Here is a 15899-nt window from a genome sequence, read left to right on the forward strand (position 1 = left end):
CGTTGCGTCTCCAGTCAAGAATACGACCTAACTGGGTAGCCAGGAAGTATTGTCTGATATCTGGGAGCGCTAGGCCTCCATATTGTTTGGGAAGTGAAAGCATTGTCCTACGTATGCAAGGTTTTTTGTTGGCCCAGATAAATCGGGTAAATAGAGCATGTACTTGTTTAAAGAATGAGTGCGATATGTGGACTGGGAGAGCTTGAAGCAGATATATAAATTTAGGTAAAATGCAAATTTTTATGAGGTTACATCTGCCGAACCAGGAATGTAGACCTCTGTTCCAATTCTCTAAAAGGGAGCGAGCTTTAGTCAGAATGGGGGGGAAGTTCAATTCATATGTGCGTTTGATATCAATTGGAATATTCATACCTAAGTATTTTGGAGCCACTGACGTCCATTTAAAACGGAAGCTGGCTTGCATAGATTGCATGGCAAGGGGGGCGATTGCAATGCCAATAGCGGCCGATTTGGTGAAGTTGATTTTTAAATTTGAAAGAGCACCATATGTGTCAAATTCTTTAAGGAGGTTTGGTAGAGAAATCGTGGGGTTAGATAGTGAGAAGAGTAGGTCATCTGCATATGCTGAGATTTTGCATTGGGTATCTCCCATGGGGAGCCCTTGAATGTCTGGATGTTGTCTTATTTTACATAAAAATGGCTCTAGGGAAAGTGCGAAGAGAAGGGGTGACAGATGACACCCCTGCCTCGTTCCATTTGTGATGGGGAAAGGGGACGAGAGTATCCTGTTCGCCTTCACTTGCGCCGTGGGATTGGAGTATATCTTGTTTATCCATCTAATCATCCTGTCTCCTATGCCTATATGGCGAAGTACTGTAAAAGGACAACATCCTTCTACAGAAGTACTGTAAACATGAAGTTCCAATTGACTCTATCAAACGCTTTTTCAGCGTCTGTGCTTAAAAATACACATGGGGAGCCATTAGCGTTCGCTGTATAGAGGAGATTTAATACTTTTAAAGTGTTATCTCGAGCCTCTCTGGTGGGTATAAAGCCCACCTGATCTAAGTGGATTAATGACTGGACATGTTGGTACAAACGGGTTGCTAGAATTTTGGAAAACAATTTTAAGTCAATGTTCAGCAAGGATATGGGTCTGTAGCTCCCACATGAAGTCGGGTCTTTACCTTCTTTGGGGATAAGCGATATGTGGGCCTTTAGCATGTCTCTGGGAAAAGTTGCATCCGCTCCAACTTTATTAAAAAATGCTACCATACGTGGGCCCAAAAGGGGAAGGAAAGTTTTGTAATATTGGGTGGTGTACCCATCGGGTCCCGGGGCTTTTCCTGGTTTCATGGCGCCGATGGCGTTTTGGAGTTCTTCTAGAGTGATTGGTGAATCTAGCTCCTCACTTATTTCGGTGGCGAGAGAGGGAATTTGAGAAGATTGTACGTAATCGTCCATAACAGTTTGGGAGGCTGGGTTGTGTGGTATGTTATATAGTTTGTCATAGAAGTCTCTAAACACATTTGATATCTGTTCTGGCCGTGTAACTTTATGGGAATCCGGCCCTACTATGTGTGGGATGTAGGCTGCTTGTTTCTGTTCCCGAACTGCTCTGGCTAGAATCTTCCCACATTTGTCGCTGGACTCGTAAGTGGTTTGTCGGCAGCATTGCAACGCTGCTTTGGCCTTATAATGTAGTAAGTCTGTAATTTGTTTGCGTAACGTCCCAAGTTCTATCGCTGAGGTCTGAGATGGGGCATGTTTATGGCATGCTTCCACAATAGACAGGGCATCGAGGAGCTTTGTCAACTGTTCATTTCTTTCCCTCTTTATGCGCGCTCCATGTTTAATCAGTAGGCCCCTAAGGACTGCTTTATGGGCCTTCCACAAAACACCGGGGTCACATTCCTGTTGATCGTTTTCCCGAAAGTATGAGGTCAATGTTTGTGTCGCGTCAGCTAGAACTTCGGGAATCTGGAGGAGACTCTCGTTCAGTCGCCAGACCCTTGACCTAGACGCGGATGTCCCGTGAGAGTGTATGTGAGGGTGATAGGAGCATGGTCTGACCATGTGATGAGGCCTATGGATGAGTCTACCACTGAGTGTAGTTGATTATGGGGTATCAAAAAGTAGTCTATTCTGGAGTAGAGTTTGTGGGTTTGCGAATAGAAAGTATAGTCACGCTCTCCCGAGTGTTGGAGTCGCCACACGTCAACCAATTGCGCTTTATGTAGGGAGTTAGCTATGCACTTTCTATGTGTCGGAGGTACTGAGGAGTGTCCAGAGGACGTATCCGAGGATGGGATAAGGGGGATATTAAAGTCCCCACCTAGAATCAGCCAGCCGTAAACTTCCCCAGTTTGTCTAAAATGCTTGTGATAAAGGTGTCCTGATGTTCATTAGGGGCGTAAATCGACGCCAATGTGAGTGGGGTGTCGCCGACTAGCCCTCTTAAGAACACGAAATGTCCCTCCGGGTCTTTGAGCGCTGCTTGGCACTGCCATGGAAGTCTACTCGAAATTAATATAGATACTCCCTTAGTTTTGGCTGCGGGGTTCGTTGAGTGATTTGCCACCGGGAAGAATCTATTTTTAACCGGTTCAATACAGGGCAATTTCACCCCCTTCCTTCCCAGGCCAATTTTTAGTTTTCAGCGCTGTCGCATTTTAAACGTCAATTGCGCAGTCGTGCAACGTTGTACCCAAAAAAAAATGACGTCCTTTTTTCCCCACAAATAGAGCTTTCTTTTGGTGGTATTTGATCGCCTCTGAGGTTTTTATTTTTTGCGCTATAAACAAAAGAAGAGCGACAATTTTGAAAAAAACACAATATTTTTTACTTTTTGCTATAATAAATATCCCAATTTTTTTTTTAAAAAACAAATTTTTTCTTCAGTTTCGGCCGATATGTATTCTTCTACATATTTTTGGTAAAAAAAAAATCGCAATAAGCGTATATTGATTGGTTTGCGCAAAAGTTATAGCGTCTACAAAATACGGGATAGATTTATGGCATTTAAAAAAAAGAAAATATTTATTTATTTTTTTAGCGGCGATCGCGATTTTTTTTCGTGACTGCGACATTATGGCGGACACATCGGACACTTTTGACACATTTTTGGGACCATTCACATTTATACAGCGATCAATGCTATAAAATTGCATTGATTACTGTGTAAATGTGACAGGCAGTGAAGGGGTTAACCACTAGGGGGCGGGGAGGGGTTAATATGTTTCCTAGGGAATGATTCTAACTGAAGGGGGAGGGGACGCTCAAGGGAAGGAGACCGATCAGTGTTCCTCCGTTCTGGGAACACAGATCGCTCTCCTCAGAGCTGACAGGCTGTGGATCTGTGTGTTTACACACACAGATCCACGGTCCGGCCCGGTTAACGGGCAATCGCGGGTGCCCGGCGGACAATGCGGCCGCCGGGCACACGCACCGGGTCCCGAGCAGTGCGGTGGGCGCGCGCGCGCCCCCTAGACGGCCGGGAATCCCAGGACGTCATATGAAGTCCACCCAGGATGGGAGATCCCATCCCAGGACGTCATATGACTATAGGCGGGTAGTGAAGTGGTTAAGCAACGGGAACTTATCGTGCTTAAAATGGGTTTCCTGGATAAAGGCAACATCTGCCCGGGAGTTCCGGAGGTCAGTTAAGAGCATCCGTCTCTTTTCTGGTATATTTAAGCCCTTCACGTTGAGCGAGACTACTTTTATGGAATCCATCGCCCTGGCTGCCAACGGGGTAGGGAAGGGAAAAAAGTAGGGAGTGGAAGAGGGAAGAGGGGAGTAGAAAGAAGAAGTGGATACTGAGGAAGATTAGAAAGAGAAGGTCCACCCAGAAGCGGAGAGAGAGTGTGTCTCGCCCCCTATGTGAGGACAGTAGTACAGAACAGGTCACAACTCAAAGACCTGAATCTACTAAGGTAACAATTAATGACTTGAATATACACGTTACCACCCAAAAGAGCCCTGGGGATGCGTGTGGGCCTAGTTGGGGGAGGAGTTAGATCATGACTGGAAGAGAAAGGTCCCGACTCTCCCACCCACCCAAGTAGGAACTTGGAAGTAATTATAGAAGCAAAATGAATATAAAATGAACAGTGATGACATAGAACATAAAACATTAAATCAAGAACTATCACTGAGGGATCCCAAATACAAGTAAAGGAAACCATTAACATTTTCCCAGCCAATCTGTAACACCCTGTAACTTACTCTCCCACTACTACTCCTGTCCTCAATACATCTCCGTGCCCGAACCTGCTGCAGAGGAACTCCTCTAGCACATCTGGATAAGGGATAAGGGGTGTTCCCGGTGCTTCCTACTCATCCCATCTACCTCTCTTAGGGGACGCCCACCCCCCCTACATTAGGATATCCTTCAGGCTCTTCTCCCCTACTCCCCTACATACAACAGAGCCCCCTCCCGTAGATGGCCCCTGCTTGGGATCTATCTAGACTAAACCGGAACCTCTCTTCTCACTGTCGTATGGCCCTTGCCAATGATCGCCCAGTCTGGCGAAAGGTACGCAAATAACCTTATGTACTCTTCTAAGTTGGGTATTAACATATCGCCTTGCTGGTCTCCCCATGCTTTACCCAGAATACCAGTAAAGTGTTACAGCACATATGTCCCTCCGAGTAGACACCCCACATTATGGAATGATAGGAAGTAATACTACGGATCTATGTAGTAGATTAAACAGTAACCTCAGCTTGTCTCTTCATCTTTTGGGAAGACTAGTGTTTAGCCACAAAAATAAACATCATAGTTTCTAACACCATTAGTAATATATGACCGTTGTCTACACCATATTCAAAATGAGTTCTAGCGACTGTACCAGGAGAGAGTCAACCTTCTCAGGGCATGTAGGTGGTCCGGCATCCACAATTGTCCTCCGGATAACAGTGATTTGTTTTGTGTCTCCTCTGAAGTTTCACTATTCCCACCTCCGAAATCATTCCGACCATAGACAGAAAGATAAGTGTCCAGCGTATTGGTCAAGTTATTGTATTCCCACAAAATAGAAAGCAAGATGCCCGTCGTAAGTCAGGGATGTACCGGGGGAAGAGTTTGGGCGCTGTCAGTCCAAATTTAAATGATGTTTGCATCGGGGGTGGGGGACCGACTAACCATTATGCCAACTGGGCAGTACAAGGTGTAATAAACCCGGTTGCTCGAGGGGGGGGGGTGGGGTGGCTTGTTACAAAACCAGTGTCTAAATGGGCGATCCACATCAAGACCGCGTGTAGGTGAAACCCCATAGCATGTCAGGCATCAGGGGGAGACCAGGGATCCCCGGGGGGCAAAAAGGCTCTCACTCATAGCCAGAAGGGAATTCCAGTCGAGTCCAGCTGAGGCACAGGCGGGAACAAAGGGATCCGTGGAAGGAGATCCTCCTAAACTTTGGATCCCGGGAGCAGGAGCTCGCTATGAAAAAACTAGGCAGTGGGAGAGAAACCAAAAAAAAAAAAAAGGGTGCTATGGCGGGTATGTGTGAAGGGAGAAGATACTCATGCTTCCTGAATGTCCTCTGCTAAATCCGCCGGCCCCGTTGCCTCAGGGAGGCCGCGGAGTCGCAGATTATTCCTGCGACTCCTGTCCTCCATTTCTTCCATGTGCAATTGTAAACCCTGCGACATCTCAGCCTGGGACCTGTGTTGTGCTTCAAGTGCCGTGACTCTACGGTCGATCACCAACGTAGAGGTCTCTCCCGCCGTGAGTCTATCGGACAAGGAATGTACCTCCTGTTTGACCGCGTGGAGCTCTTTGCAGTGCGCCGCATCCACACGACCTATCAGGGTTTCAATGTCAGCCTTCGTTGGTAAGGCCTGAAGAATGGCCCTCAATTCCTCATCTGCTCCAAACATCAGGGGTGGCTGCGGCGACATCCGTGGATCAGTCGATAGGGATGGCGGAAAGTTGGAAAAGATCTCCGGGCTTTGAGATCTTGTAGGTGAGTTTAGTTGAATGTTGTGCATAGGGCTTGAAGAATGGGAGGCATGTGCTGTCACCATCTTGAGTTCCGGAGATCCAGACTGCAGATGTTGAAATATCCTCAGTATTTCCCCCTGTGCCGAGACCGAAGGAGTCGGTTTGTTGGTCTTTTTGTTCTTCTTTGACGTATGTTTCTTAGAAGAGAGCATTATGCAGTCAAAGGAGCTATACTAGCTGGGTGAGATAGGAGAAGGTCGGGAGCTTGACTCAAACGTGTCTCTACTCAGCCATGTCCAGACCACGCCCCCTTTTTTTTTTTTATATATATATATATAATTGTAGTTTGTATTAAAGTTTCATCCAAAAACAGTATACAATACAAGACAACTACCCCACGATTTTTTTTCTATAATTGCAGTTTTTATTAAAGTTTTGTGTAAAAACAGTATACAAAACAGGACAACTACCAGAGTTTTTTTTTATAAATTGTAGTTTTTATTAAAGCTTTATTTAAAAACAGTATACAAAACCGGACAACTAACTCAGTTTTTGTTTTACAAATGTAGTTTTTATTAAAGTTGTATCTAAAAACAGTGTACAAAGCAGGGCAGCTACAGCAGTTTTTAACTAGCTTTTGAAGTGAGGTGCACATGGAAGGGCTTTGCACAGCAAAAAAACAAAAGATTTCCCAGCACACTTACCAGCTAACCTGCAAATAAATCAAAAAGGCACAATCTAACACTTGGCATTAAAAACAGAGGTCTTAGTTGCATACATTTGCATATGGGGAAGCCGCACTTCTTAACCAAGGCTCCTCTGTAAAGTGCGGTCCTAAGGCCTCGTTCACACAAGGCGTATGAATCCGTACCCCGTGTGAGGGCGGTGGGTACAAGCGCTCCGTGCATCCCCCATACAGGCAGTCATATTGCACACATTTGCAAATGTATGTGGAAGCTGCACTGCCTCGTCAAGGCTCCTCTGTACAGTGCAGTTTTTTTTTTGTTTTTTTATTGTATGATTATCCAGACCCCACAGTTGATGTAGAGGAAGGCGAAAAAAACCCTGATGAAGCATGGTGTAATTTGCTCCAACAGGGAAAAAATTCCTTCCTGACCCCCGAAGGCGATCGGATGGCTCCCTGGATTATACATCTGTGGGTGGACATCACAATATCTTTTGATGGTTTTCAGTTTAAAACTGCTTGTTTGATGAATATCAAGAAGTAAAGTCCAAAAATGAGGAATCTTTCTTCATCTGGATCTTCTGAAGATGATATCAATGTCTTTACAGATGAACTGTCCTCTCCAAATTTCTCATGAATATATCGGTATATACGTCCAATACAGGTAGTATGTCACATCAAGAACTATTGTCCAAATATGAGGAATCTTCATCATCATGTCCATCCACCCCTTTAAGGGGACGCAGCGGCTGGACAAACACAGCCCTAATTTGACAGGTGTGCAGGTGCGGGTGAGTGGCCCTGAATGCACACAAATTAGGACCTGTGTTCCCCGGCTGCCCCGCTGCTCCGTCCCCATAGTGTAACATAGGCTGACAGCACCCTGCTGTTGGTGGGCTTGCTGGTTGGCATCCTGCTGTGGGTGGCTTGCTGGTTGGGACCCTGATGTGGGTGGGCTTTTTGGCTGGCACCCTGCTGTGGGTGGCTCCTCTGTACAGGGCAGTTTTTACTTTGTTTTCTCTATAGTCGTTCCAATCCCTTTGGTATTTTTAATTTTTGTATGTTTGATGTCTTTATCAGCTTTAGCTAAAAACTTTTGTCTCTGAGCAGATTTTTCTTTGTATCCTGACGTATCTTTGAATGGACTAAATTTTTCTTTTAATTCAGCTATTTTTGTGGCTATTTTTTGGAGTTGGAGCAGTGTGACCGCATGCAAACGGAGGTGTGCCAGAGTCACAGGGTCTAAGAAGCCACCTGGTCTTCAGGCCTCGCAGTCATAGGGGCCTCGCACAGCTGGCTACTTTCTTTCTTTCCTTCCATCTTTCTTTCTTTCTTTCCTTCCATCCTTCTTTCTTTCTTTCCCGGTGGCCTCAGGCCTCGCAGTCATAGGGGCCTCGCACAGCTGGAAACGGAGGTGTGCCAGAGTCACAGGGTCTAAGAAGCCACCTGGTCTTCAGGCCTCGCAGTCATAGGGGCCTTGCACAGCTGGCTAGTTTCTTTCTTTCCTTCCATCTTTCTTTCTTTCCTTCCAACCTTCTTTCTTTCGCGGTGGCCTCAGGCCTCGCAGCCATAGGGGCCTCGCACAGCTGGCTAGTTTACCTAATTAAGAAAGATGTATATAAATAACACTGCGCTAACCCAATATGCAAAAAGCAGCTACATAGAATATGACCAATATTAAAAACACAAATACAAATAAAAATGTAGCGCTAATGATAATGACCAATGGTGGAAAACACATCAGTGATGGTGGCCATTAGAGAGGGCCCATGAATGAAGCACATGTGACGTGATATCAATTAGTATGTGATGGGAAAAATACAATAAAGTCCCAATATGTAGCCATAAACCAGACAATGAAAAGTCCCAGAATCAAGTTAATTGATCAGTGCTTGCTGAACTGGCCGTGATTCGAGGCAGGGAAGATGGTAACCCATGAAGTGGGGGAGAGGTTTACTAGAACTGGAGCACTCAGAATCTGGTGCAGCTGTGAATGGTAGACAATCAGCACATGTGCTTCATTCATGGGCCCTCTTCAATGGCCACCATCACTGATGTGTTTGTCACCATTGGTCATTATCATTAGCGCTACATTTTTATTTGTATTTTAGTTTACCTAATTACCTTTCTTTCTTTCTTTCTTTCCTTCCATCTTTCTTTCTTTCTTTCTTTCTTTCTTTCTTTCTTTCTTTCGCGGTGGCCTCAAGCCTTGCAGTCATAGGGGCCTCGCACAGCTGGCTAGTTTACCTAATTAAGAAAGATGTATATAAATAACACTGCGCTAACCCAATATGCAAAAAGCAGCTACATAGAATATGACCAATATTAAAAACACAAATACAAATAAAAATGTAGCGCTAATGATAATGACCAATGGTGGAAAACACATCAGTGATGGTGGCCATTAGAGAGGGCCCATGAATGAAGCACATGTGATGTGATATCAATTAGTATGCGATGGGAAAAATACAATAAAGTCCCAATATGTAGCCATAAACCAGACAATGAAAAGTCCCAGAATCAAGTTAATTGATCAGTTCTTGCTGAACTGGCCGTGATTCGAGGCAGGGAAGACGGTAACCCATGAAGTGGGGGAGAGGTTTACTAGAACTGGAGCACTCAGAATCTGGTGCAGCTGTGAATGGTAGACAATCAGCACATGTGCTTCATTCATGGGCCCTCTCTAATGGCCACCATCACTGATGTGTTTTCCACCATTGGTCATTATCATTAGCGCTACATTTTTATTTGTATTTTAGTTTACCTAATTACCTTTCTTTCTTTTTTTCTTTCTTTCTTTCTTTCTTTCTTTCTTTCTTTCTTTCTTTCTTTCTTTCTTTCTTTCTTTCTTTCTTTCTTTCTTTCTTTCTTTCTTTCTTTCTTTCTTTCTATCAGTGGCAAGGCTTTCTTGCTGGCACCCTGATGTGGGTGGCTTGCTGGCTGGCACCCTGATGTGGGTGGCTTGCTGGCTGGCACCCTGATGTGGGTGGGCTTGCTGGCTGGCACCCTGATGTAGGTGGCTTGCTTGCTGTCACCCTGATGTGGGTGGGTTTTCTGGCTGGCACCCTGCTGTGGGTGGACTTTGTGCCTGGCACCCTGCTGTGGGTGGACTTTGTGGCTAGCACTCTGCTGTGGCTGACTTGCTGGCCGGCACCCTGCTGTGGCTGGCTTGCACCATGCTGTGCATGGGCTTGCTGGCTGGCACCCTGCTGTGAGTAGGCTTTCTTGCTGGCACCCTGATGTGGGTGGCTTGCTGGCTGTCACCCTGATGTGGGTGGGCTTGCTGGCTGGCACCCTGATGTAGGTGGCTTGCTTGCTGTCACCCTGATGTGGGTGGGTTTTCTGGCTGGCACCCTGCTGTGGGTGGACTTTGTGGCTCGCACCCTGCCGTGGGTGGACTTTGTGGCTAGCACTCTGCTGTGGCTGGCTTGCTGGCTGGCACCCTGCTGTGGCTGGCTTGCTGGCTTGCACCATGCTGTGCATGGGCTTGCTGGCTGGCACCCTGATGTGGGTGGGCTTGCTGGCTGGCACCCTGATGTAGGTGGCTTGCTTGCTGTCACCCTGATGTGGGTGGGTTTTCTGGCTGGCACCCTGCTGTGGGTGGACTTTGTGGCTGGCACCCTGCCGTGGGTGGACTTTGTGGCTGGCACTCTGCTGTGGCTGGCTTGCTGGCTGGCACCCTGCTGTGGCTGGCTTGCTGGCTTGCACCATGTTGTGCATGGGCTTGCTGGCTGGCACCCTGATGTGGGTGGGCTTGCTGGCTGGCACCCTGCTGTGAGTAGGCTTTCTTGCTGGCACCCTGATGTGGGTGGCTTGCTGGCTGGCACCCTGATGTGGGTGGGCTTGCTGGCTGGCACCCTGATGTAGGTGGCTTGCTTGCTGTCACCCTGATGTGGGTGGGTTTTCTGGCTGGCACCCTGCTGTGGGTGGACTTTGTGGCTGGCACCCTGCCGTGGGTGGACTTTGTGGCTGGCACTCTGCTGTGGCTGGCTTGCTGGCTGGCACCCTGCTGCAGGTGGGCTTGCTGGCTGGCACCCTAATGTGGGTGGCTAGCTGGCTGGCACCCTCATGTGGGTGGACTTTGTGGCTGGCACCCTGCTGTGGGTGGACTTTGTGGCTGGCACCCTGCTGTGGGTGGGCATCTTATGGCTGGCACTCTGCTGTGGCTGGCTTGCTGGCTGGCACTCTGCTGTGGGTGGCTCCTCTGTACAGTGCAGGTTTTTTTTGTTTGATTTTCAATCTTTGTTCATCTAGATTTTCTGAAGATGATATCAATGTCTTTACAGATGAACTGTCCTCTCCAAATTTCTCACGAATATATCGGTATATAGGTCCAATCCAGGTAGTAGGTCACATCAAGAACTATTGTCCAAATATGAGGAATCTTCATCATCATGTCCATCCACCCCTTTAAGGGGACGCAGCGGCTGGACAAACACAGCCCTAATTTGACAGGTGTGCAGGAGTGGGTGAGTGATCCTAATTGCACACAAATTAGGACCTGTGTTCCCCGGCTGCCCGGCTGCTCAGTCCCCATAGCGTAGCATAGGCTGACAGCACCCTGCTGTTGGTGGGCTTGCTGGTTGGCACTCTGCTGTGGGTGGCTCCTCTGTACAGTGCAGTTTTTTTTGTTTGATTTTGAATCTTTGTTCATCTGGATCTTCTGAAGATGATATCAATGTCTTTACAGATGAACTGTCCTCTCCAAATTTCTCATGAATATATCAGTATATAGGTCCAAATCAGGTAGTAGGTCACATCAAGAACTATTGTCCAAATATGAGGAATCTTAATCATCATGTCCATCCACCCCTTTAAGGGGACGCAGCGGCTGGACAAACACAGCCCTAATTTGACAGGTGTGCAGGAGTGGGTGAGTGACCCTGAATGCACACAAATTAGGACCTGTGTTCCCCGGCTGCCCGGCTGCTCCGTCCCCATAGCGTAGCATAGGCTGACAGCACCCTGCTGTTGGTGGGCTTGCTGGTTGGCACTCTGCTGTGGGTGGCTCCTCTGTACAGTGCAGTTTTTTTTGTTTGATTTTGAATCTTTGTTCATCTGGATCTTCTGAAGATGATATCAATGTCCTTACAGATGAACTGTCCTCTCCAAATTTCTCATCACTATATCGGTATATAGGTCAAATCCGGGTATTATGTCACATCAAGAACTATTGTCCAAATATGAGGAATCTTCATCATCATGTCCATCCACCCCTTTAAGGGGACGCAGCGGCTGGACAAACACAGCCCTAATTTGACAGGTGTGCAGGAGTGGGTGAGTGACCCTCAATGCACACAAATTAGGACCTATGTTCCCCGGCTGCCCGGCTGCTCCATCCCCATAGCGTGACATAAGCTGACAGCACCCTGCTGTTGGTGGGCTTGCTGGTTGGCATCCTGCTGTGGGTGGCTTGCTGGTTGGGACCATGATGTGGGTAGGATTTTTGGCTGGCACCCTGCTGTGGGTGGGCTTGCTGGCTGGCACCCTGATGTAAGTGGCTTGCTGGCTGGTACACTGATGTGGGTGGCTTGCTGGCTGGCACCCTGCTGGCACACACTGTCAACTAAACACTAAAGAATACACACAAAACACACACTACACACAACACACTACACACCACACACACTATATGTTGACAGGCGTCCTCAGGACCAGTCGATGTTTAAGAATCCAGGAATGTATATTTTCTTTCCTGGAATGTCCAAAGCCTTTACATCTATCGCTGATGGGGGAAGTCGACAGTTTGTTTCTATGTCCAAGGGCTGCAAAATGAAAAAACAAATATGAGATTCTGTATTCATAGATCTCTGACCTGAGTAAATATCAGAATATTGCTTAAAGCCCAATTCCAGAAACAAGTATAAATTACCCTTGCAGTATTTGTGTGTGTGTGTGTGTGTGTGTGGGGGGGGGGGGGTTGCCTAGGGGTAGAGGAATAAGGCTTAATAATTTATTCCTTGCTTTGGACGGCCTTCATCTATGCAACCGATCCCTCACAGACCCTCTCTAAAGCTTTCCCAGCCACGGTCACATTCTCACCCCCTCACATACAACGTAGGACTGATAGGCCTGTATTGTACATGATGACGCAGAGGGGTTAGGGCTAGGTCCCTCTTTCTCTGCCCCTAGAGTTTACAAGCAATAAAGCATTAGAGTGCAGGGTGGGCTGGGGGTGGTGGTTGCCTACTGCGCAATTTATTTATTTTTTGAGTTGGGCTTTAACATCAAACAACTTCTTGAATACAACCTAAAACCTTCTTCCTCTTTCCATGCAGTGGAGGAGCAGATAGGATACAAATCTAGAAGCAAACAACATGTCTGGTCCCATGCCTTAAACCACATCATGATGGTCGAAGCCAAATGTCCTAGACACCCCAGACGTTGTATTATGAACCATTGCACCTTCTCACTTCAACTATCACTCCCAGCTGTGCATCATTGGGGTTTATTTACTAAAACTGGAGAGTGCAAAACCTGGTGCAGCTCTGCATGGTAACCAATCAGCTGACTTTTTTTTTGCCAAAGCTTTATTGAACAAGCTGAAAGTTAGAAGCTGATTGGCTACCATACACAGCTGCATCAGATTTTTCACTCTCCAGTTTTAGTAAATCATCCCCGTTGTGTCTGATGCATAGAAAGTTTCAATCTTATTTACTTCTCCTGTAGAGAATGAAATATTGACTGATTAATCTGTGAGGTTTTCCTACAGGCTGGGATATGTCTGTACCCCCCTACATTAGCTGGAAGGACACAGCAATGCTCCTTACAGTGTGTAACAATCTTCTTTTTAAATCCTCATCCTATAAAGATTTGTGTACTTACCTGGCATACTGAGAAAGGGGGCTGTCCTTTCCCTTTTTCCAGCGACTTCCAATCAATAAGCCTCATGAATGAATGCCGTCTTATGTCTCTGCCGACTCCAAGCCTCTTGTTCGGACATTTGCATAGCAGCTATAAAAGAGAAATTAAGTTATTTTGAGTTAATTTTGCACTTTTTAGAAAAGAAAAAAAAAACTTTACACTGCGTCTCCTCCTGGGCGGTCCTTTCACCCATTGGAGGATCATAGCATGTGAAGACATATATATAGCCAAATATAGGTGCTGCATGTCTACTGACATGGATGGAATTCAATTTATATACCAGCACAACAAATGAGTACACATTATGATGTGCCACCATTAGATCACTTCTAACTGCCTGAGCGCTTTAGATTGGCAGTGATACTTAAAGTAGAATTACAGCCACAAGCAAAGGGATGAGATTGGATTTTTTTAAAGAACTTTTTTTCTTCTCATTAACATAATTTATCAGCACAGGGCGATAAAAGCAGTTTGATGAATGGAGTTGGAAAGGTATTAGAACCTCTCTGTTAGGTTGTGGTTGCTTTCTGTGCCCTTCCTTGCTGAGATTTCCGTGTCCCCAGGACAGGATATGAAACAAAATGTCCACAACAGGGACACAGACAAGATTAAAATGACGGCAGGTGATCTAATCCTCCCCACTATATTCAAAACAATAATACATGGGGGGGAGTTCTGCTTTAATAACCTCATACAATGTGCACATCAGTGATTGACCCCATGTGGCATCATCTTCTGAGCCCTCAGCCCCAGGGTGAAGTATTCCCATTGGATCTTCACTATGGGATGAAGAAGCCAAACTACCCAACAATCCAGCTGACAACCAGAATTTGCAACACTCCTACATTATACCCCTAAAGCAGCAGTAGTAGGCCTAGAAACCTTCCCTGTGCCTCTTCAAAATTAGAAAATGTCTTGTACTTACTCCGTCTATGAAGTCCTTCAGGTGTGGATCCATGTCCGCGGGGTAAACAGGATCTTCGTAATTCACAGCCTCCCAGAGTACCTCGGTGTTATAGGTACAGAATGGCTTAGTGCCAGTAGCCATCTCGTATATGACAACCCCCAGTGAAAACCAGTCGGGTTCAAACTGGTAAAAGTCGCCATTGATAACCTGCCAATGAGAGAAAAGAAATCAGTTACTTAGTTCCTACAAACTTACCATCCTTTTATAGGGGAAATAATAATATGTATTCATTGAACGTGTATTCTAAGGGAGGCATTTACAAAGCATCAGTATGTCCTTACTGTGGCAATAGCACTATTTTAATAAAAATTACATTTATAAAGCACAGCGGTGGAATTGGGACTTTGAGTGCTATTACAGGGATTGGGTGTAAACATAAAAAAAAAAAACTTGAGCGAGAGCCTAGTCATATGACTCACCCTAATCAAATCAGAGTTCTCTTTGTTATACTAAGTATATAGAACTTCATAGGATACCACAAGCTCTACACAGTGGCATGCATTTAATGAATGGGCCATAAAGAGAAAAAGAGAGCAGGTAGTGATATCCGCTCTCCAGTAGAAATCATTGCAACATTAACCTTGATGTAGCTTTTTACATTTTTATGCTTACTATTTCATATGTCCATTATTATAGATATTGTAGCTAGGCTTGCTTTAAGCAAGAGAAATGGCAAAGAACAACCACTGTGCCCAACAGCTAAACCAGGAGGCAGAGCCGGCATACGCAATGGCTGCCCCCCCATGGACATATATTAACCACTTAAGCCCCAGACCATTTGGCTGGCCAAAGACCAGAGCACTTTTTGCGATTCGGCACTGCGTCACTTTAACTGACTGTTGTGCGACGTGGCTCCCAAACAAAATTGATGTCCTTTTTTCCCCACAAATAGAGCTTTCTTTTGGTGGTATTTGATTACTCTGCGGTTTTTATTTTTTGCGCTATAAACAAAAAAAGAGCGACAATTTTGAAAAAGAAAAGCAATATTTTTCACTTTTTGCTATAATAAATATCCCCCAAAAATATATAAAAGAACAAATTTTTTCCTCAGTTTAGGCCGATATGTATTCTTCTACATATTTTTGGTAAAAAAAAATCGCAATAAGCGTTTATTGATTGGTTTGCGCAAAAGTTATACCGTCTACAAAATAGGGGATAGTTTTATGGCATTTTTATTAATAATTTTGCGACATTATGGCAGACACATCAGACACTTTTGGCGCTATTTTGGGACCATTCACATTTATACAGCGATCAGTGCTATAAAAATGCACTTAAATGTGACTGGCAGTGAAGGGGTTAACCACTAGGGGGCTAGGAAGGGGTTAAGTGTGTCCTAGGATAGTGTTCTAACTGTTAGGGGGCGTGGCTACAAGCGACATGTCACTGATCGCTGCTCCCGATGAGATGGAGCAGACGAACAGTGACATGTCACTAGGAAGAATGGGGAGATGTTGTGTTTACATTGACATCTC

The 15899-nt window shown here is 45.7% G+C and overlaps 2 protein-coding genes across 2 annotated transcripts; both read right to left on the reverse strand.

Annotated features, from left to right (window-relative positions):
• Positions 1–6561: 6561 nt before the first annotated feature.
• Positions 6562–11349, reverse strand: LOC141111773 (uncharacterized). The gene is made up of 2 exons (XM_073603911.1): positions 9366–11349; positions 6562–8840 (listed from the first exon to the last, which is right to left on the reverse strand). The coding sequence occupies exons 1-2, from the start codon at positions 10311–10313 to the stop codon at positions 8832–8834; spliced, it is 957 nt and encodes a 318-aa protein (XP_073460012.1). The 5' UTR covers positions 10314–11349; the 3' UTR covers positions 6562–8831.
• A 698-nt stretch (positions 11350–12047) lies between these two features.
• On the reverse strand, positions 12048–14565 carry LOC141111774 (uncharacterized). The gene is made up of 3 exons (XM_073603912.1): positions 14383–14565; positions 13419–13547; positions 12048–12358 (listed from the first exon to the last, which is right to left on the reverse strand). Exons 1-3 carry the CDS (start codon positions 14503–14505, stop codon positions 12242–12244), a joined length of 369 nt encoding a protein of 122 aa, XP_073460013.1. The 5' UTR covers positions 14506–14565; the 3' UTR covers positions 12048–12241.
• Positions 14566–15899: the final 1334 nt, after the last annotated feature.

Source organism: Aquarana catesbeiana, linkage group LG11, assembly GCF_042186555.1.
Source record: "Aquarana catesbeiana isolate 2022-GZ linkage group LG11, ASM4218655v1, whole genome shotgun sequence".
Classification (NCBI taxonomy): Eukaryota; Metazoa; Chordata; class Amphibia; order Anura; family Ranidae; genus Aquarana; species Aquarana catesbeiana.